Source organism: Protomyctophum parallelum (assembly GCF_964188405.1).
Source record: "Protomyctophum parallelum genome assembly, chromosome: 1".
NCBI lineage: Eukaryota > Metazoa > Chordata > Actinopteri > Myctophiformes > Myctophidae > Protomyctophum > Protomyctophum parallelum.
Window position 1 is genome coordinate 65,934,260 of NC_139697.1, and position 21,448 is coordinate 65,955,707.

General features: G+C 41.6%; 1 protein-coding gene across 1 annotated transcript; it reads right to left on the minus strand.

Annotated features, from left to right (window-relative positions):
* Positions 1 to 715: 715 nt before the first annotated feature.
* bco2a (beta-carotene oxygenase 2a) lies at positions 716 to 20,657 on the minus strand. The gene is made up of 12 exons (XM_083777192.1): positions 20,531 to 20,657; positions 10,012 to 10,216; positions 9,276 to 9,487; positions 8,778 to 8,893; positions 8,118 to 8,220; positions 6,912 to 7,040; positions 6,656 to 6,816; positions 5,920 to 6,087; positions 4,207 to 4,344; positions 3,162 to 3,344; positions 2,916 to 3,026; positions 716 to 1,900 (listed from the first exon to the last, which is right to left on the minus strand). The coding sequence occupies exons 1-12, from the start codon at positions 20,556 to 20,558 to the stop codon at positions 1,784 to 1,786; spliced, it is 1,671 nt and encodes a 556-aa protein (XP_083633318.1). The 5' UTR covers positions 20,559 to 20,657; the 3' UTR covers positions 716 to 1,783.
* Positions 20,658 to 21,448: the final 791 nt, after the last annotated feature.

Genomic DNA, 21,448 nt, shown 5'->3' on the forward strand with positions numbered 1-21,448 from the left:
CTGAAGATTAGCTAGTTTCCTCTGACTGAAAGATCTCACCTCTACCGATCCCTGCAACAGGTCATGGGTCCTGGTGACTATTCCTTTTAGCATGACGTTTAAATTTCTACATATTTCAGGGGAATCCCTCTTGACTGCCCCCTCTGGTGCAATGTAAACATCTACAGGCATTGAGAGTATACAGAAGTGGGCTATCCACTCAAAGAAGAAGCCATTAGTCTCAGTGAAATAAGAATAGAAATACATTCTGGACTACAGTGTAATAAGAATAGAAATACATTCTGGACTACAGTGTCTACTATAAGGTTGCATTCTCATGTGTGATTAAATCGAAGAGGTTTCAGAGAGTTTATCACTGCAGAAACTAGATTGTTGTTAGATTTAGATAGGTGTTGCTAGTTAATGCAAATGTAACTTACGACTAACCCACCACTTTTCTTTCCATGTAGTAAAGCGACAATTAGTATTGGAATGTATTCACACATTTGTAACTGGCAACAGATCAGTCTCATTGTAGATGGATCTTGAGATTTGCATTAAGTTCCATCATGTACTGACCTCTAGTGGTTGGTGTGAAAATGTTGTTCAGGAGAAAATCCCCTGCCCTCCGGCTAGGCATTGATTGAGATGTTATGGTGACTCTGGCGGCAGGGCAGACTGAGTAGATTAGACAATGCTATGCCATGACAACAAAAAACAGAAACATAAAAGGTGATGATTTTGAAAATATTCTGTATTTATTTTACAAGCAGAAGATAGAAAATCTGTACAATCGTGGAAAAAACCCAAAACAAACATCATTACAAAACTGTGGTTACATTGACATTAACCAAAGAAAGTGTCCGTTCCATCATACCATCCTTCAAGACACTGCTATCTTTGCCCCCCGGACACCCAACCTTAATAATTGTAGTGGTGAGACAATAGAAAACAGACGGTATGGCTCAGGAGGTAGAGCAGGTCGTCCAATGATTCAGCGGTTCGAATCCCGGCTCCTCCTGTCTACATGTCGAAGTGTCTTTGGGCAAGACACTGAACCCCAAATTGCTCGGGGTAAGGCTGGTACCTTGCATGGCTTCTGCCACAATCGGTGTATGAATGGGTGAATGTAATGCACAATCTATGTAAAGCGCCTTGGATAAAGGCGCTATATAAATGCACCATTTACCATTTTATTTTACATTATATAATTATATAAAAAGTAATTACAAATATGTTTACATTATCTAAGAAACTTCAACATCTGCTAGTTTGGCAACATTCTGACAGTGAGAGATCACCTCTGCACCACTGCAGTGCTCAATAACATGACTTAAAGTTGTACTTTTGTAGTCGATAAACAGCAGCGGGTTTCTGGCTGCTTCCATTGATGGACCATAAACAAGTACAACAACTGGTAAGTTAGATAATGGATGAAGAAGCACAGGTCTGTAATTACAGGTGCTCTTTGGAGAGGGTTCAATTTCAGTGGTTCAAGTTACTTTCTTTTGTTAAACATCAGTTGAAAATAAGGCGGTGAACTTAAAAGGTCCAAGGTTCAGTTAAAGTAAAAAAAGAAAAAGGCTTTATTAATTAGTCCAGGGCAAGGAATTAAAAAATGCAGGTGACATCAGGGTCTGATGAGACCAGAGTTCACGTCTTGTTTTCACTGTGATGTTTAACAAAGGAAAGGAACTTATGTCTTGACCTGAAACAACCGGTAATTGTTATATTTGCAACATTGCATCTGCTATTCTTTACGTTGTGCAATGGAAATATTCTCACAGCCATGGGAATAGGTGATTTAGCATGAGGCATTGAAGGTTCCATGGAAGCCATATGGAATATTCACAGGAACGTTGGCTCTTCCCAGCTCTTCATAGGTCTTGGCATCCAAAACCAGAAGGAATGTGCCTTTGTCCTTGAAAGAATAGTATGATGAAATCAATATCAAATGTTCAATTGTGACATTATGACATGGGTAACCTAGTTATGTTCTATACAAATTATTACGAATGCTATACGAATTCTGTGAAATGATCTACATTATGGTGTACACAGACAAAAGACAGGAGTCAATGGGACTCTTGATTCATTCATCCAAATACATCAGATGTCATAGCACTAATTGATGTCACAGGCCGACCACATAAAGTCCCACATCCACATTGGAGCCATGCTGTTCCCATGTGGTTCTATTTTGATCATTCATCTAGTGATTCTTATAATGCAAAACGATAGAACACCCATCAAGAATGTTTGGAACATTGGTTCTCATGATGCAACTACACATTGTCAGTTTGACATTGCTCACATTTTCCTCACATAACTGCTGCCGAAGAGAAAAAAAGAAAACCTTATATTTTTAAAACAATGCAATACTGCCTCATCAAAGTTGGTATTGTGACTTTATATATTGTCAATTACTTGCATGAGAGAGGGAGAGGCGGTGGAGTTAGCTGCGTTTGAGGGTCCAATGGAGCTAAGAGGTTTTCTCCGGGTGTTCAATAGCATTGATTTATTTTATATATAATAATAAAAAAGAAAACCTAAAAAATGGAGTTAGGTGGTTTCCTCCCGACTGCGACGATATTTAAAATCAGGAGAATGACGAATTCTTCCCTACAGTATGAGAGCAGCTATGATGTCCATGTAGTATTCACTATCATACAGTGAGAGCAGCTATGATGTCCATGTAGTATTCACTATCATACAGTGAGAGCAGCTATGATGTCCATGTAGTATTCACTATCATACAGTGAGAGCAGCTATGATGTCCATGTAGTATTCACTATCATACAGTGAGAGCAGCTATGATGTCCATGTAGTATTCACTATCATACAGTGAGAGCAGCTATGATGTCCATGTAGTATTCACTATCAAACAGTGAGAGCAGCTATGATGTCCATGTAGTATTCACTATCAAGAATCTTACCTCTGAGGGTGTGAGAACCACAGAGAGGATGACCCCGTCATCTTCATCCACTGCATCAGGTGAAGGGACAAACACAGGCTCAGACGGGTAGAAGCCCTGTTGATACCACACCTGCAGTCACACAGACATAATCTGTCAATCTGTGGGTTCCCTTTTATTAGGAATAAATTAATGTAAAGGAATGAGTGCAATAGGTTGTACAGTATTATAACTGTCCAATTTAGATGGGAACGCCCTCCCCATCACCTTGAGACTCTTGTCCGTCAGGTCCATCTTGAGCAGAGAGTCTCCCACCAGGTGTCTGAAGCCACAGCCGTAGAAGTAACGGTATGGACGGGTGTTACTTCGCCCATAGTTGATCTGTGGGAACTCCAAGCCACCGTATTCATGGAGGTCATTTCCATGGAGATCCTCATGATAGCAGAACACCTGAAGATACAAGAGATCAACAATCCATTGCTGTTTATAGTGACAATTGATAATTGTAGCACGGAAGCTGGCAGCATGATAGTACATGACTATGTTGTTTTGAGTCTATTTAACTATCTATAATAAATGTCTCTACTTGTGAGCAGCTGTCATACTTGACGTCATACTGTTAATGACTAACGTCAAAGACTAGTATAGACCGCCATCCTGACGTGTACTGCTTTAGGACATACTTTAATGCCAGGCAATATAATGTACAATTAGTGGTGCGGACCACTCGTCCCGCAGCGGGGGACCACTCGCCCCACAATGCTGTCCCCCAGTGAAGCGGACCACACGGCCAGCTTAGTGACAACAGACTACAGACCCTAATTATATTAAGTTAAGTAGTAGTAGGCAAAAAACTGTTGCAACAACAGAGACGCAGCGTCTGAAGCCAACTTGAGCCACGAGAGGCACTGCCAGGCAAGCAAGTCACCATGTCAAACATTGCAAAGTCTTCTTTAACCAACTCTGCACCGTTTGAGTTACGAGTAGGTTCTTCTGGCCAGAAATACCAGGTGGGTCCGACCCCTCAGAGGTAGTCAGATTTGACTGGATCAAGTGGACCCATGCACGTGTTCTCTGCATGTATTCATAGGGGCTGGGGCCCATCCCACCTGTCAGCAGGGAGTCTCTGCGTCCTCCCAGCCGGGGCGCCTCACTGGCACGTGACGCGAGTCAGTAGGATACGTGGGTCTAACTGCTCTGTGGTCGCCGGATTTGACCCGGCAGGCATTCTTGTATATGGAAAGGTATGTACTGTAGGTAAATGAACAGTATATCATTTGAACTTCATGGCATAAGCTGTTTCTCAACTCACCTTATCTGTGCTGATTTTGACACACGTTGCTAGACTGTAGGGCCTTGTGTTTAAATTTGTGTCTGATGGAGTATCATTGGTCACGTTAAGAGGCAGAACGAAGCGTCGTGGGAAGGCCCTTTGCATCATGTTGTACACCTTGAAGAGGACAATGTACATTATTACAAAAATACGTTTAACTTTCATTACATGTTTCTGTACGTACGGTATATACATTTCCTATTAGGCCTAGACATTAAATAATTTGCCTAAAAATGCTATCTGTCATGTTTTGTATGAATGCATGATTTTCCCATCAGGACACGCCCCCCTCATCTTGACTGAGTGGCAAAACATTGAGCAGCATGGAGTGTTGGAGTTTGGAAGCGCTCGTTGGAAATCACTCAACCGTTCTGCGTGCCACCTGTTTTTAAAATGTCACATAATGCAGGAGGCAGCATTTCTTGCGTTATAGAAAACAAGCACTTCCAAACTCTGACACTTAGAAAAATAATCAAATGCAGGGCATTTCTTGACAGAAAGTAGCTCAGAACGTTTCTATGGTGGATTTTTATGAAACAAAAGCTTTGCAGATAGAAAGAGGATAATTCAAGCTTTTCGTACAGCTGCAATGTTGGTGAGTTTAACATTGTTTAATGCAATCCGACAGGACTTTTCTGTTTGGATGAATGGGCTGTCAAGGCCAGAAAGTAGTTTTTTGCCACTCAGTGGGCGTTCCCACATAACTTTCAGGTACGATGATGTCACACACATACCCTCTATTCAGAGTAAAAGCGGCCATGTCTTTCTGGCACCCCAGAGCTCCTATTTTGAAGGCATCCCGGCACCGATAAGAGTATTCTTTTCCATCTATCTACTGGGCAACCCGACAGTAGACTACTCTACCCGAAAGGCACAATCAAACACTCAATCAATCAAAACTACGGACCTCTCAAAACAACATGAGCCTAACCCCAGCATGAGCCTAACCCCGGGTGGGATGGCTCAGGGTAGAGAATAGTTTACAGCAACTTGCAATGGGCCTGGTCTTCAAGATACTCAAGGGACACTCAGTGCCCATGTCAACTACTGTACTTAAAAGAGTGAAAAACACCAGAGGGCGCTCCACTGATCTCATTCCTGCCAGAATCAGGATAAACATGTGTTATGTCTTATGTCACCACAGTGTAAACAAGCCCTCTGGGCTTTTTGTGTTATCCTTTTTGTATAACTGTACCTCTGTACCTTTTACAAACTGTTAATAAAGTAATCAATCAATCAATCAATCAATCAAAAGACTGCACTGTCAGGTCCAGTCTGCATTGATGATTTTAGTTTGCAAGCTATTTGATCAAGAACAAGAGTACGAAGAATGTAACACGTTTTTGTGAATGAGGTCCACTGTGCTCTTGTTTGGTATATCATGTGGGGTTGGCTTAATGATTAACTCAATGTCCAGCCGCTGTGCAAACAAACGAGAACATCAGTTGTAGAGAATTATTTGTATTTCTCATTCGCTTTTATTTGCAAATTGTTCTTTGTTTTGTTTAATTTGATTTGACTTATGGTCATACTTTTCACTTTACTTAACTTAAATTCTCAAGTAATATTTACGTATTTTGACAATTACGGTTATTGTTATCGGTCAAGAATGTTGCAACAAATATTGATGTCTAAGTAAGAGGAACAAGTGTGTGCGCGCGTCAATGTCTGTGTATGCAGATGCATGCTGACCTCATCCAGTGCATCTCCTGACTTGCGCAGGTTCTGGATCAGGAAATTATTAATGGCTTGGCCATTGTCCGAGCAGCACATGTCAAGCATCAAGAAACCGTCTTCCTCAAAGGCATTGATCTGATGGAACATGGCGAGGGCCTTGGTGTGGTACTTCACTGGACTGGCCTGTAGGCGTAGTAGTGACAACATACTGCCATTTTACTCAAGTACATTTTGATTACTGGACTCTTAGGGCCGATTCATACTCCTATTTTACCGCTGTAGTGCCGAAATGATTTCGGCTCGTCAGAAATTCAGTAGCACCGAAGAGCCGACTTTAGGACGGTACCCACCCCCCCCCCCCCCCCCCCCCCCCCCCGAACCTCAAATGACATCACATTGTAGGCTCTACAGAGCCGAACCGACTTTTATTCGGCTCTAAAAATAGGAGTATGAATCGCGCCTTACTTGTAATGGAGTAGTTCTACATTGCAGTATTGATACTTTTACTTAAGCAATTAACTAACATATGTGAGTACTTTTTCCACCACTGACCACTTTCACCCTGGGCTGACGCCCGTATTCTGGGGCCCAGAATTGTCATTATAGGCAAACATTTTCAAACCTAAAAAAATAGCAGATCTACAAGCTCCCAACATGTTGCGATATGACATGTTGTGAAATTTTTTGAATAAGGCTTCAGTGGTTAAAAACTAAGTCTATGTCAAATGAAGGCATTTACAGTAGATCTCACCTTTCCTGTATGCTTGTCAACAAGGTGAAAGACAGTTTCCTGCTGGGGGTCCCAATAGATACCCTCACTCAAGCCCTTTCCTCTTAGCTTGCATGTGACTATCTTCAACAGGTCCATCTTGATTGGCTGCTCAATAAACACCACATAGTTCCCAGACATCGCTATAAGGACGAAAAGCAGTCAAGACAGAGTTCATAATATAATACAATATAATGAATAGACTATGAAACTTCACTAATGATCAGTGTTGGATTACCAAAGCTGTGGTAGTAGGAAGGATGGGACTTGTTTGCTGGCACAATAGAACACAGCACTTTAGCTCCTTGTAGGGTGTCTGTGCCGTCTGCCTTCTCTGGTGGGACTCTGATGATGTTGTAAAGGGCACCTATAGAACAACACGGTACAATTTAGCAGGCGATATTATCCTGAGCGACTTACGAGGTAAACACATACACAATGTACAGAGACAGTGTATTGCCTCAGTAAACTAGGATCACTGGTAAACCAAGAAACTAGCATCAGCAAAACAATATACTATACAAAAGAATATCTGTATATTGAAACTAAAACATACCATGAACATCGGTCTAAATAACATGCTGTCTGACACGGTAAAACAACAGTTATGTAACTAGCCACTAAATATTTAGTTTAAAAAATAACAAATTTGATAGACTATCATAGGATAGGATATCACAAAGTCAAGTAAGTCGACCAAACAAGACCAAACAAAAGCATAATTAGTGATACATTATGTTTATGTTGTCATTGCATAATGTATGGTGATTCATAGTCATACACAAAGTGTGTTGCCATTACACTCTTATAACGAAGGAGCTTATAGCCATCTTCTGCTTGGAAAAATAGAATATAGTACAAAAACAGATGTATGTGTAAGAGAAGGATTATGATCTCAAAGTCTTTGGCAGTTACTCAACTGCATTATTGTTCACATTTTACTCGATCTGGGAAGTGGGAACCCATCGATTAAAAAAGGGAAATCTGTGTTGAGGTTACTGATGGATAAAATTGATGTTTACCGGTATATATTTCAAGGGCGAGAGATCACAATACAAATCCTAATCATTCTTTTTCCACACTGGGATAAAAACAGCATCTGAAAGTTTGATAGGGCATTTTTTACACGTGAGTGCAGTTGGAACCTTTCCATTGCATCTTATGAGAGGTGGTGTTCTTCTGCTGCCGCTATGCACGCGCATGCTGTTGCTTATCAGTGTGACGTCGTCTGTTAAGGCGTCTATACAAACTCCTGACAAACATGAGTTTATTGCTGATGGTATGCAATTTCACAGAGTGTAAAAAGTAACACATGCCCCTTTTATTGTCTCCACCAGGCCGAAGGCATGGGGAGAGAGTAATGCCTTTTTCGGCATTATGTAACACACTTTGAACTGCATTTGTGTATGTATGTAGGCAATACAATACATAATTATAGACTAACCTTTGCTGCCATAGGAGTTGCCCATATTGTAGGCAGTGCCATCAGGGTCATAGTGTGGGTGAGCAGTGGCTCCATTTACAGCTATGAACTTGCTCCAGTCCACCTATAACGTATAGATAGAATCCAGGCAAACAGACATAACTGAAGCCATTTTCCCAGAATATCGGGCTGGTTTGATGAGGTCTGTGGTGTGGTACTATAAGTTATCAGTTCACGCCTGCTAGTTGAAAGGTGTTATTTCACTTAAAAGCATTAATTAGAAGGACAATATCAGTCAGCAGAACCAGGGATGTGTATTTTAAATTACCGGTAAGCTAATTGAGATTGAAATTGTATGGGCTTAATTGTGTATGATCTAATGGATATAAATTATTATTTTTAAAGATTAATAAAGCAACTTCAATCCAGATGTGTGTTAATGTCAAATACTCATTATTACCCACTACTTCATTGCACAAAGAATAGCGAAAATAGCCAATCTACAAGCTATGTGTATTTTGTAATGTTTTTTCCCAAAATAGGGATGACATGTTGAAAGTGGTTAATCTGGAGTAGTAGATAAAAAAGAATGTTCATGATCATCAGTCATCATAAATACAGTATGCTGCAAAACCTTTACAGTACTCTGGTGTACTGCACTGTGATGAGCATGACAAGTACCTTTTCCACAGAGTCCAGGCTCTCCGGGTCCACTCTGTGCATGAGGTTGGTCTCAGTGCTGACATAGTAGTCACCCTTGTATTTCACAAAGCTGACACTTGCATTGTCTGTGGGTTCTGCAATTGCAAAATAATGTATGTCAATGTGGTGTTTTACACTCAATCCTTTTGTGTTCCATATAGTCTTTGATCACAGTCGTGATAAACTGTGGTGAACAGTGAAACACACGTGTGCCTAGAAAACACATTAATGAAATGTATTTTTCCCCCCAGCTCATTCCTCTACGCATAAACACATGTATATTTCATATTACTAGTGTCCCACAGAACAGAAGTAGTAGTTTCCAACGGAATATGGATGCTGGGGTTCAAGTCAAGTGTTTAAAACAACGCAAGATAAACAGGAATCCACACTTAAAATACCAAATGTGATTACAGTTACATAACATCCCTTTACTCGAACTACGTATGGTACGTGATCATGAATCAGCCATCTTACGAATCATCTGGAATCGAGAGAGAAAGCGCTGGAAGAAGTTTTGACAGGGGTCGGGCAGGGCGAGGGTACCAAACTCTGACACCATGATGCGGTCCCTCTCACTGTTCTTCTTGTAGGAATCACTCCGCAGGAAACGACTTTTGTACGTCACCTGGCCATTCTCGATCTTAAACTGGTGCAGCAGGGCCATCCCATCAAACCAGTGGTTGTAGCTATGGGGGATAAAAGAGGGGAATGCTCAGTCGCTAAGTAACCTTCAAAAAGCACGATAAGAAGCTGTAGAAATATAGTTCTTATTTTTGTATGGTTAGTGAACCCCCCTTTTTCTTAGCCTTTTGTTTATTTCATGCACCAGCAAGTGGTTTCTGAGCTTCTCCACACAACTATAGGGCCTATGTGTAAAAGTCATGGCGTAATGCACAGTACCATATGCCACTTATTTGTGTCATCTCAATGTTTTTATGAAGTGGCACAGAAGGGGCCAGCTATCCAATCACAGCTCTGAGCTCAGCAACATTAGGACACAATTCATGACATTGTAAAAGGATGAAGGAAAGCTATTTTTCCACTACAGTAAGATTGAAGACGTCTTTTTAATTGACATTTTAATATGCAAGCGATTATATGTAGGGGGATTCAAGCCATATAAATTAATTTAGCTAACTGTCACAATGCCTTTTCAATTCCACAGGGAAACCATGCCGTTATTAGATTGCATTTTGTTTGTATGACTCACTGTGTGTTTCCAAACTCAAATTTCCCTGGGCCATTGCGAAGGAGATTGCCACAGATCCACGAAGGAATGGTCCCCTGCACTTCAGTGGAGATTGTTTCAGGGGTCTCCTCTACAGTGCGGACCAAAGGGGCAATACTTTCCAGACCCTTTGCCACTGCAGAGAGACATTCGGTCATCTCTTCACAGTCAGATGGCTTGGATTCATCTGTAGTACATAGACAGCACTCTGATATTAGTGCACACTTCAGCTTGCCTCTGAACCCGCTTCTTCAAACCATTTTCATTTTAACTAAAACGTTCTCACAGTTGTCTGGCTTTTATGAAATGAACACACAAAAGTCAAGCTGTATTTAATGCAAAAACTATGGTAAGCAGGGTAAGATCATATTGCTAATTTGCTATAGTTTTTTATTGTCTTAATGTTACTGTTTTCCTGTTTTGATGCTATTTTACATTTTTCTCTTTTGTGAAAGGTGCTATATAAATAAAGTGTATTATTATTATTAAACAGGTATGAGCTAATGTAGGAGAAACACTATAGGCTACCTGCCACTTTCCCAGACCCAGTCTTGAGTATTAATAAGGACAATTGCTTAGTTTATGATTGTATTTTTCCAAAACCCACATGTTGAATGTCTGTATTAACTTATTTACTTCCATGTGCAAAAACATGTACATTTAGCAAAATATTTAAATCTAAGTAACAGTAAGCTTACTTTTACTGTAGTGTTTCACATAGAGTATTACAGTACTGTACATGTTTCATAATGTAATTTGTGTGTGATGTGCATTCCCATCCATAGCTGTAGAGTAGAGCCGTAGACCATAGGGGAATAATAGGCCAATGTGAATAGGATGCCATTTCGTCTTACGCCTTTGATGGCAATTGGATGATTTGAGGCATTTTGTTCCAAAAATGTGTTTTTCAAAAATCCACCTGTTGGTGGCGCTATAACAGGCCAATGTGAAAAAGGTGGGATTTATTCCTCAGCCTATAGTAGGAAAAGTGCATGAAGAATTTCACGTAAATTGCACGCTTTTTGTTCAAAACGGGCCAATCCTGCAAACTTTGGAAGCCAATCTCGCTACACAATACAAACCCCACTCCATGGACCGGGCCACAGCTTTGGGACCTTTTCTCTCAGCCCACACACGTTCAAATGCCTCCCCATTTCCCACCACTATAGCTTAGTGCTCGGAGAAGGTTCTAAGCTTATCATCCTGCCCACAACATCTTCACATTTTGTACAGTAAGCACACATTGCCTTATTACATTATGGTACAGCACAGTATTGTACTGTTAAATACAGTACAGTATGATACAGTACACTGCAGTATGGTGATGCAACATCAAATTGCTCCCCATTACTGTTTCACTGATCATACTAAATACTGTCATATCCTGGATGTAATTTCATTTTGCTACTATTTAGCCTTTCTTACTCTTTGCTACAAACACTGTCATACATTACAACATGACAATACACAACAAATCATATTTCCATCTACTTCCCGTCTGCATTTATTTTTACACCCTATTCTACATGTGCATCAAGCACACTCATTACTCACACCAAAACCTTCCTTGCTCACTACAATAGAGCGGCGCAGTCCCTCCCCCTTTCAGAACAACGAACGGCCCAGGAAATGAAAACGCAATGCATTTCCCCATAGGCAGTTTTTATTTAATTTATTTAAAGACCTTTTAAGCGTCGTACGAAGCCAACTCTTGTCGTGACAAATCATAACAACACACACAATATTTTGGACCAAACAAATAATTACAAAGAAGAAAAACAACAAAAAAAGTGTTGTAACCTGCCGTTTTTTCTAATTCTTTCTAATTCTTTGTTTGACCCGAAATATTGTGTGTGTTGTCATGATTTGTCACGACAAGAGTTGGCTTCGTACGACGCTTAAAAGGTCTTTAAATAAATTAAATAAAAACTGCCTATGGGGAAATGCATTGCGTTTTAATTTCCTGGGCCGTTCGTTGTTCTGAAAGGGGGAGGGACTGCGCCGCTCTATACATTGACATAACAACGTGTCATCAGAGCGGAGGGAGGGGCGTCAGCTGCGACTCCGCGGCTCCGCCCACCCCCCGGGGTAAGATTTGTGATTTGTGATTTGCTCTCGTTCACTGCAATGCAATTTGCGGCATTTTCAAAACAATATTGCGCAGAGTAGCGATTATCTAACGTATTTGCAATGCCATACGTTGAAAGATCTGTTGCCCGCGGACAAGGCACGTTACCTCCGCAAGTTAGATATTATCGGCATAGGTGTTTGCCGTATGTGATTAAGGATTGGAAAAAGTTGCATTGGCAGCCATAGAAAATTCTGCCCGGGGTAAAACACCGGATGTGATGTTTTTGGGCGTTCCTGTCTTGTTAAAAAACCGGCTGTGACGTTTTTGGGCGTTCCTGTCTTGTTTCGTGTCAGTGTATAGCAGTGCAACATTGCAAGGGTGACAATGTCGCAAGGAACTAGAATTTGGCAGGAGTTTCTAGTGTTAACCAATTACGATTGAATATGAAATATCGGACAGATCCATCTTGAGCACATGACTATAGAGATACTGTGTAATGATGTGCGAGACTTTTGGACAGAATCTGGAGTAATATCAAAAATGTGTTATAAAAGGCAGATGTGGAAAAATGCAGGGAGTGTGCATTCAAGAAGATCGGTGCAGTTCTAGGTAAAAATGTGAAAATCTGTCTCCTAGTGGTGCTACACAGGCCATTCTGGAAGATTTGGGGCAGAGGTTTGTTGGCACCCAGGGAGTGTGTGCAAAGTTTGGCATCAACATCAACCGGGTTAACGGTGACGGAGATTCCCGCCCCCTCGAGAGACCCGGAAAACAATTCATTATAGTTCATTTCCCTCATAGACTTTTCGAAAAGTATTTATTTAAAGATGTTTACACTGCGGACAAAGCAAACTCGAGTTGTAAACTTGTGACACATCATGACAATAAACACAATGTTTTGGGCCGGCCCTACCCTTCCCCCATTTGTTTATATTGTGTTTAGGGGGGGCACGGTGGCACAGTTGGTAGTGCTGTCGCCTCACAGCTAGAAGGTCCTGGGTTCGATTCCCGCTCGGGATGCTGTGGGTGCTGGCGGCGTGTTTCCTCCTCCGCGTCATCAGTGCCCATACCCAAAGGCGGGGTTGGCGAAAGGGCCTTTCTGTGTGGAGTTTGCATGTTCTCCCCGTGTCCCCTAGGGTATGTACCCTCACAAAAAACATGCAGTAATCCTGGTCACTAAACTGCCTCCCCCTGGCCAGCCGGGGCGCCTGTGGAGGGGAAAGGAACTGGTTGGAATAACGTGTTCCTTCCACGCGCTAAGTCCAACCAGGGAAACTCCCCCCTGTCAGGTGTAAAGGAGCAACTTGGACACTCAGGCATGAAGGAAGCATGAGTTCAAGTCCGTTGCTCTCCCCTTGTCCCCCGTATGGGGACTAGGTTGGTGGAGGGTGTGTAGAGCCCAGGATCACATTAAAGGTATATTCAGTGATTTCACTCAAAAAATCTTAGGTTTCGTTTTTGCCTGGCAAAGCCTTTCATCCAATCAGGATAGAGAGCCAAAAACGAAACCTACGGTGTTTTGACCCCCAGGGGTTAACTGGGGACAGGGAGGAACTCCTTATATGGTCAGCACACTCTATAGTAGAGAGGATTATCACAACAACAAAAAATAAGTGATATTTGAATTAAGTGAAATCACTGAATATACCTTTAAATGATTGACACAGGGGTGAAAAATGGGTTACAAAATCGTGGGATAAAGAAATATATAAAAAAAATATATATTGTGTTTAGGATCCAAGATGGCCACAGCACCAGGAGGGGGTGAGCAGGTGGGGTCGACATTATGCCCTTACTGGGCTGCGTTCACACATTCAAGACACCCGTCTTGTGTTTGTCTTGTGTCTATGTTTAATGGCCGCTCCAATGCATTTCCAATGGAAGCCCATATGGTTTGACCAAACATTTTGTTTGATGGGGGGAGGGGAGCAGAACACATCCATCAAAGCTGTGTTCAGACACAAGTCTGGTGTCAGACACAAGGCAAGTGTCTTGAATGCAGCCCAGTAAGGGCATATGTCGACCCTGCCCGCTCACCTTCGCCCCACCCCCTCCTGGTGCTGCGGCCATCTTGGATCCTAAACACATGGGAGAAGGGTGGGGCCGAGAAAGGCCCTTAAAAGCGGCAGGTTACAACACTTTTTTGTTTGTTTTTATTCTTTGTAATTATTTGTTTGGTCCAAAATATTGTGTTTGTTGTCATGATTTGTCACAACTCGAGTTGGCTTTGTACGACGCTTATAAGGTCTTTAAATAAAACTTTTTGAAATGTCTATGGGAAAAATGCATTGGGAATTATTTCCTGGGCCTGGCCAAGGACTATCTAAAGAGGACTTGAAGCGAAGACCGTACGGGCGACTCCATGTTGCTCCATGGAAGGAAAGAAACATGCGCAGTTGAGACCAGGGGCCTATTTCACGAAACTTGGATTAACTAATCCAGGATTTAGGCCAAAGCCAGGCTTTTTAAATCCTGATCTTTACAGCCTGGTTTATTCCGTTCCACTAAAGCCAAGCGAGGCTCAGAATTGGTGGATTTGGCGAGCCGGGATCAGCAAGCCTGGCTTAATAGACAGTCTGGCTTTTTGTCTCTAGACCCCTTATGTGGATCACAGATTTACTGATCCTTCTTCTTCATGCGGTAATATGGCAGTTTGCATCCTTAATAGTTGCATTACAGCCCCCTTCTGTATATCTCATTATCTTTACTAATCTATTCAAGACTTACTGATACAAGGACTTAAGCTTCTAAAATAAATACTGCTGCTGTAATTAAAGAGAGAACATACTCTCAATAGTGGATAGACTGAATGATTAACTACCCCAAAAATATAGTTTACATTTTACCCCTACTATTAACTTAAAACAGAATTCTTAATATTGTAAGCATAATGATATTGTCGCATTGTGATATTTGGCCATAACTCCCTCCTCTGAGGGAGCTACCTTTGGGGAAGGGGGTTGTTGTCCAGACAGGTCTGGGTCATGGGTTCATGTAGCATGCCAAAGTTTGTGCTATTGCCATTGAGAATGCATTGGGCGTTTAAGTTAAATAACTCAGAAACTACAAAACATTTCAAAGTAAAAAGTTCCAGCATGTGTCTCCACAGTAAGCTGAATTTTACAAAGTGTGAATGGAGTTTCTAGGTGAAAGTGATTTTTTTAAGTGCCACTATCTGCCTATAAATGTCTCAAATTTGAAAGCACTATATTTCTAAAACGATGAAACATTTCAAAGATTCCTTTTCAGGCACACATGTCCACCGTAGGATGAACCTAAATAGGTTTGAATGGGGTTTCTAGGTGTAAGTATGTAGGACTAGTAGTGGGTGAAACGTTACAATGGTAATATGTTGTAAAACAATGAGTAATGGTAATATTTAGTGGTTTTCACTTTTACAATTTTTTTTAATAATAATATAATATAATAATTCTTCTTAACCGTGCACTTGCACGACAGCAAACCTATTCATGGGGAACATTCACCAAAAGCAGCTGATCTACAAGCTCACAAGCTGTCATGATGTTGTGCAGCCTATTTTGGTCATTTGATTTTATATAGTGCTTAAATTAGTCCTTTAATGCAGACCGATACAAATAAGGCAACATAAACCTATAATAATTGAATAAATCTGGAAAACATCATTGGTTTGTGATCAGTTTGACTGCTTAATGAACAGTAAAGACATCAGGATTAGGTTAAACCAGGCTGTTAGCCTGGTCCGGAGCAGGCTAAATCCAAAGCATTAGTTTCCATGGTAACTTATGTAGCATCACTTTCATGAAACCGAATCAAGCCTCAACATATCCAGGTTAACTGGTTAAGTTAATCTGGCAAGATCAACCAGCTTTCATGAAACCGGTTAAGCACTGATCCAGGATATATTAAGCCAGGATATGTGTTAAAGCCCGGTTTAATCTCTAATCCAAGTTTCGTGAAATAGGCCCCTGGAAGTTGTACATGCCACATGTACATTAATTTGTGCATGTACAACTTTTACAGCTACTTTTTTTCCCTATTCTTTCTAATGTTTCTAATAAACATGTGAACTGTTTGAGTCTGTGGAAATATATATTTATTTAGTCCTACACGTCGTGAATCAGATTGCAACACGGACTGACATAGTGACATTGATGGATTGTTTTATTTTACAGTAGGCCTACATTTCTGTGAGTGGACGACACCATAAAGCATTACACTTGTTTACAATAGGGCCCAGTGCCCACCATTTTCAATTAATCAAAACATTAAGAGACGTACGATTCTTACGAATATGTACACAAAGTTAGTCAAAACAGGAAATCATCATAGAGAAGTAAAAAGAAACATATACAGTGAGGGGGAAACGGGGTGGGTGGGGGATTCAGATTTTACGGGGGCCAGTTTCGAATTGCAGCCGTCCGTAGGTGCCCTTTGAGAGCAGTTTTGAAGGAGTCAAGCAGGGATCGCATTCGCATGTCTTAATGACTGTTGGTAGGATGTTCTACATTTTGGTGGCATAGGAGCGGAATGAATTTAGTCCCTTATTGTGCTGAATCTGGCTTGCACCGTCCTCACTCAACAAATATTATGACTTTATCTTTCTTTTGTTTACATTCACCTACTGCTACTGCCTACTGGGGCCTGTTTCACGAAATTTGGATTAGAGATTAAACCTGGATTTAACACATATCCTGGTTTATTATATCCTGGATCAGCGATTAACCGGTTTCATGAAAGCTGGTTAATCTTGCCAGATTAATTTAACCAGTTAACCTGGATATGTTGAGGCTTGATTCGGTTTCATGAAAGTGATGCTACATTAGTTACCATGGAAACTAATGCTTTGGACTTAGCCTGCTCCGGACCAGGGTAACAGCCAGGTTTAACCTAATCCTGATGTATTTACTGTTCATTAAGCAGTCAAACTGATCACAAACCAATGATGTTTTCCAGATTTATTCAATTATTATGGGTTTATGTTCCCTTATTTGTATCGGTCTGCATTAAAGGACTAATTTAAGCACTATATAAAATCAAATAACCAAAATATATAGGCTGCACAACATCATGACAGCTTGTGAGCTTGTAGATCAGCTGCTTTTGGTGAATGTTCCCCATGAATAGGTTTGCTGTCATGCAAGTGCACGGTTAAGAATAATTATTATATTATATTATTATTTTTTTTGTAAGTGAAAACCACTAAATATTACCATTACTCATTGTTTTACAACATATTACCATTGTAACGTTTCACCCACTACTAGTCCTACATACTTACACCTATTAACCCCATTCAAACCTATTTAGGTTCATCCTACGGTGGACATGTGTGCCTGAAAAGGAATCTTTGAAATGTTTCATAGTTTTAGAAATATAGGCTAGTGCTTTCAAATTTGAGACATTTATAGGCAGATAGTGGCACTTCAAAAAATCACTTTCACCTAGAAACTCCATTCACACTTTGTAAAATTCAGCTTACTGTGGAGACACATGCTGGAACTTTTTACTTTGAAACGTTTTGTAGTTTCTGAGTTATTTAACTTAAACGCCCAATGCATTCTCAATGGCAATAGCACAAACTTTGGCATGCTACATGAACCCATGACCCTCACCAGTCTGGCCCCTGTCTGGACAACAACCCCCTTCCCCAAAGGTAGCTCCCTCAGAGGAGGGAGTTATGGCCAAATATCACAATGCGACAATATCATTATGCTTACAATATTAAGAATACTGTTTTAAGTTAATAGTAGTGGTAAAATGTAAACTATATTTTTGGGGTAGTTAATCATTCAGTCTATCCACTATTGAGAGTATGTTCTCTCTTTAATTACAGCAGCAGTATTTATTTTAGAAGCTTAAGTCCTTGTATCAGTAAGTCTTGAATAGATTAGTAAAGATAATGAGATACACAGAAGGGGGCTGTAATGCAACTATTAAGTATGCAAACTGCCTTAATACCCCATGAAGAAGAAGGATCAGAGAAGAAGAATGGGTCTAGAGACAAAAAGCCAGACTGTCTATTAAGCCTGGCTTGCTGATCCCGGCTCGCCAAATCCGCCAATTCTGAGCCTCGCTTGGCTTTAGTGGAACGGAATAAACCAGGCTGTAAAGACCAGGATTGAAAAAGCCTGGTTTTGGCTAGCCCTGGAACATGACTGGACAGTCATGCAGTAACTTTGCCCTGTTTTTTGCAGTCGCTGCATTTACAAGATTTCCGTATATATAAACATTCAGATTTCAAATATAAAGTACTCACAAAGTGTCCCACGGGTGTTAGTTAGTAGCAGCGCGAGCGATTAGAATTGCTGCGTCCCGCGTTCTTTAATAAAAAGCATTTTTGTCCGAGCTCTCCGGCTACTTTTTTCAAACGGGGTTCGTTTGGGAAATCCACAGTTGCACACCGAGAGCGCACTCGCCTATTAGTCTGTATTGGCAGGGCGGTCAGCGTACCTATATCGAACACACCGAGTGCCACCCTCCTCCCGACCGATAGGGGCGCGTAGTTGAAAGCCAATGGCAAAATAACACCTCGGATAAAAATGCTTTTTATTAAACAACGCAGGATGCAGAAATTCTAATCGCTGGCGCTGCTACTAACTAACACCCGTGGGACACTTTGTGAGTACTTTATATTTGAAATGCGAATGTTTATATATTTTAATTATTTGTAAATGTAGCGTCTGCAAAAACCAGGGTGAAGTTGCGTCATGACTCTCGTATGAATACGAGAGTCATGTTTACAGGGCTAGGTTTTGGCCTAAATCCTGGATTAGTTAATCCAAGTTTCGTGAAACAGGCCCCTGGACACGCAAACAACGTATGTTTTTTCCACACAGATGACAGTTGAGGATGTGTGCTGTACCGCGCCCGACTGACGCGACGGACAGCTTCACGGACGCGCTCTCCTCCGCGTCCGTCGGGGAGCTTCTTTTCCATCCACCAGCTGTCTAGCCTGGGCACCATTTCATTTCGGTATATGATCCGGGCTGGAGCCGGATGATATGCTTACGTCATGTTGTAGGCAATGGTTTGCCTACAACAAACAGGACGAACAGGCGGCGACAACTTCCTTTTCCCTCTCAATAAAAGCTTTTATTGAGAGGGAAAAGGAAGTTGCCGCCGCCTGTTCATCCTGTCTGGCGACTACAAAACAATACTACAACATGACGTAACCACATTATCCGGCCCCAGCCCTACCTAGGTTCCATCCTGGAGGCCAATCTTTCCGGTGATAAAATGGCCACCAACGTAATCAAAAAAGTCAATCAAAGAACAAGATTCCTTTACAGGATCTCTTCACTGGTCAGCAAAAACACCTTGAAGACCTTAACAGGAGCCCTCGTACAAGGTTTCTTTGACTATGCATCCACCTCTTGGTACCACAGCACCTCAAAGGCCCTTAAAACAAGGCTCCAGACCTCTCAAAACAAACTGGTCAGGCTCCTACTTGGCCTCACCCCCCGAACCCACCTCACCCCTGCCCACTTTGACAGGCTGGGATGGCTTAGGGTCAACGACAGAGTACAGCATCTTGCAATGGGTCTGGTCCACAAGATTCGATACACCACCAAGATACCCATGTACCTGTCTAAATACTTCCTTAATGTAAACGAAGTCCACACCCACAACACCAGAGGGAGTGCAACAAACCATGTACAACCCAGATTCGGCACAAACAAGGGACTAAATTATTTTCGCTCCTATATGCCACCAAAATGTGGAACGCCCTACCAACAGTCATTAAGACATGTGAATCCCTTGACTCCTTCAAAACCGCTCTCAAAGGGCACCTACGGATGGCTGCATTTCGAAACTGGCCTCTGTAAAATCTGAATCCCCCCCCCCCCCCCCCTTTCCATTTTCCCTCACTGTATATCGTATCTTTTCCCTTTTTTGCTTCCCATATGATGAATTCCTGTTCTGTTCTTTACCTACAGAGAAATGTCTATTTGTATGTCTCTAAATGTTTGTATGTCTTTCAATGTTTTTATGAATTGAACAATGTGGACCCTGTTGTAAACAAGTGTAATGCTTAATTGGGTCGTCCACTCACAGTTGACAGTCTTTGTATTGAGTTTGTGCTTAAAATGTACTGTAAATTCTACAAACTGTTAATAAAGATTTCAATCAATCAAAAAGATCATACGGACTTTTGAAACAGAGACCAGGCTTTGGTGATGCGAGGTTACCGGCTGTCTAAAAACTGTGCGCAGCTGTTGTGCGCAGCCGAAACAGTGCGCGAGTCGCGACAGTGTGCCTCCGGGGTCTGATGTTGTAAAGCCGAACTCGACGCGCATTCGTCATTCGGGTGAGCCTGAGGTAAAAAGTAGTTTTTGTATTGCACACGTGACACATCCAACAGCAACATTGAACTATTCAACGTTGCATTGGACTGTTCAATGTTGTTGGATGTTTCAATTTGAACAGGATAAACTGAGAGAATCTTACCTTCGATTTCAAGCTTCACCGGTGCCATGATATCAACCACAGATAGGAGATGACAACAATACTTCGAGTGACTTTAGCAGTTCAGTACTCAGCAGCAGCGAGCACCCACACCCCTCTAGCGTCTATGGAGCGGCAGCTGCAGCAGAAGATCTGCTAAAGTTATATAATCCTGTTGCGTAACACGTGGGCAAGAGGGACGTACTAGAATAAACAAAAATGTGAGATATCTAAACAAGTGGACATGAACGCCCTAACCTTATAGGAGTTTTGATATTGTTATAATATGAATTAACAACTTATTATTTATTGGGCTTTTGTTGATTTGTGGAATAAAAGCAGACAGTCATGTTTTTAAATAGTCATATTGGCTTAAACCTTAAATGTGTATATTTAACTTTTGAAACAATATTATAGTGCTCAATAAATAGCTGGCAGTCCTGAGTTAAATCTAGCTCTGGTCCATAGCTCTAATGTGTTTCAAACGCATTAGAGCTATGGACCAGAGCTAAATTAAATCCAGGTTTATTCAATACTAGAGCGGTGCCCGTTGGAGCCTCTACAGCGGTGCCTGCTGGCTTACTTGGAAATGCATGACCCACCCAGATATTATGGCTGTGTCCCTTATATGGAGTTCTTTGTCAGGCATGCCCAAATGGAGTCTACACAGACGTCAGAATGATGTCAGAACAGGCCAGCTCCATATATGGACACTGGGCAGGGGCCTTTTCCAGACCCGGGCAGAGGCCTTTTTGGGGCGGTTCTGGACAACCGTGGGTCCGACCAACTCGACACCGGCCACTGCACTCCCTGTGGGGGTGTGGAACACGTGTGTCGAATTTGAAGTCGGTGGGGGGGGGGGGGGGGGGGCGAACGGTTCGTTACGTGGATTACACATGTACAGACAGACGTGCAGAGACG

What these genes read in the sequence shown, in the direction of transcription:
- bco2a (XM_083777192.1), bottom strand. Translation starts at nt 20,558, where the DNA reads ATGGCACCGGTGAAGCTTGAAATCGAAG. An exon ending in TTTGAGTTTGGAAACACACA is followed by an intron (nt 9,488 to 10,011) that starts GTGAGTCATACA and finishes TATCCCCCATAG; the next exon opens with CTACAACCACTGGTTTGATG. An exon ending in GCCTGGACTCTGTGGAAAAG is followed by an intron (nt 8,221 to 8,777) that starts GTACTTGTCATG and finishes TATACGTTATAG; the next exon opens with GTGGACTGGAGCAAGTTCAT.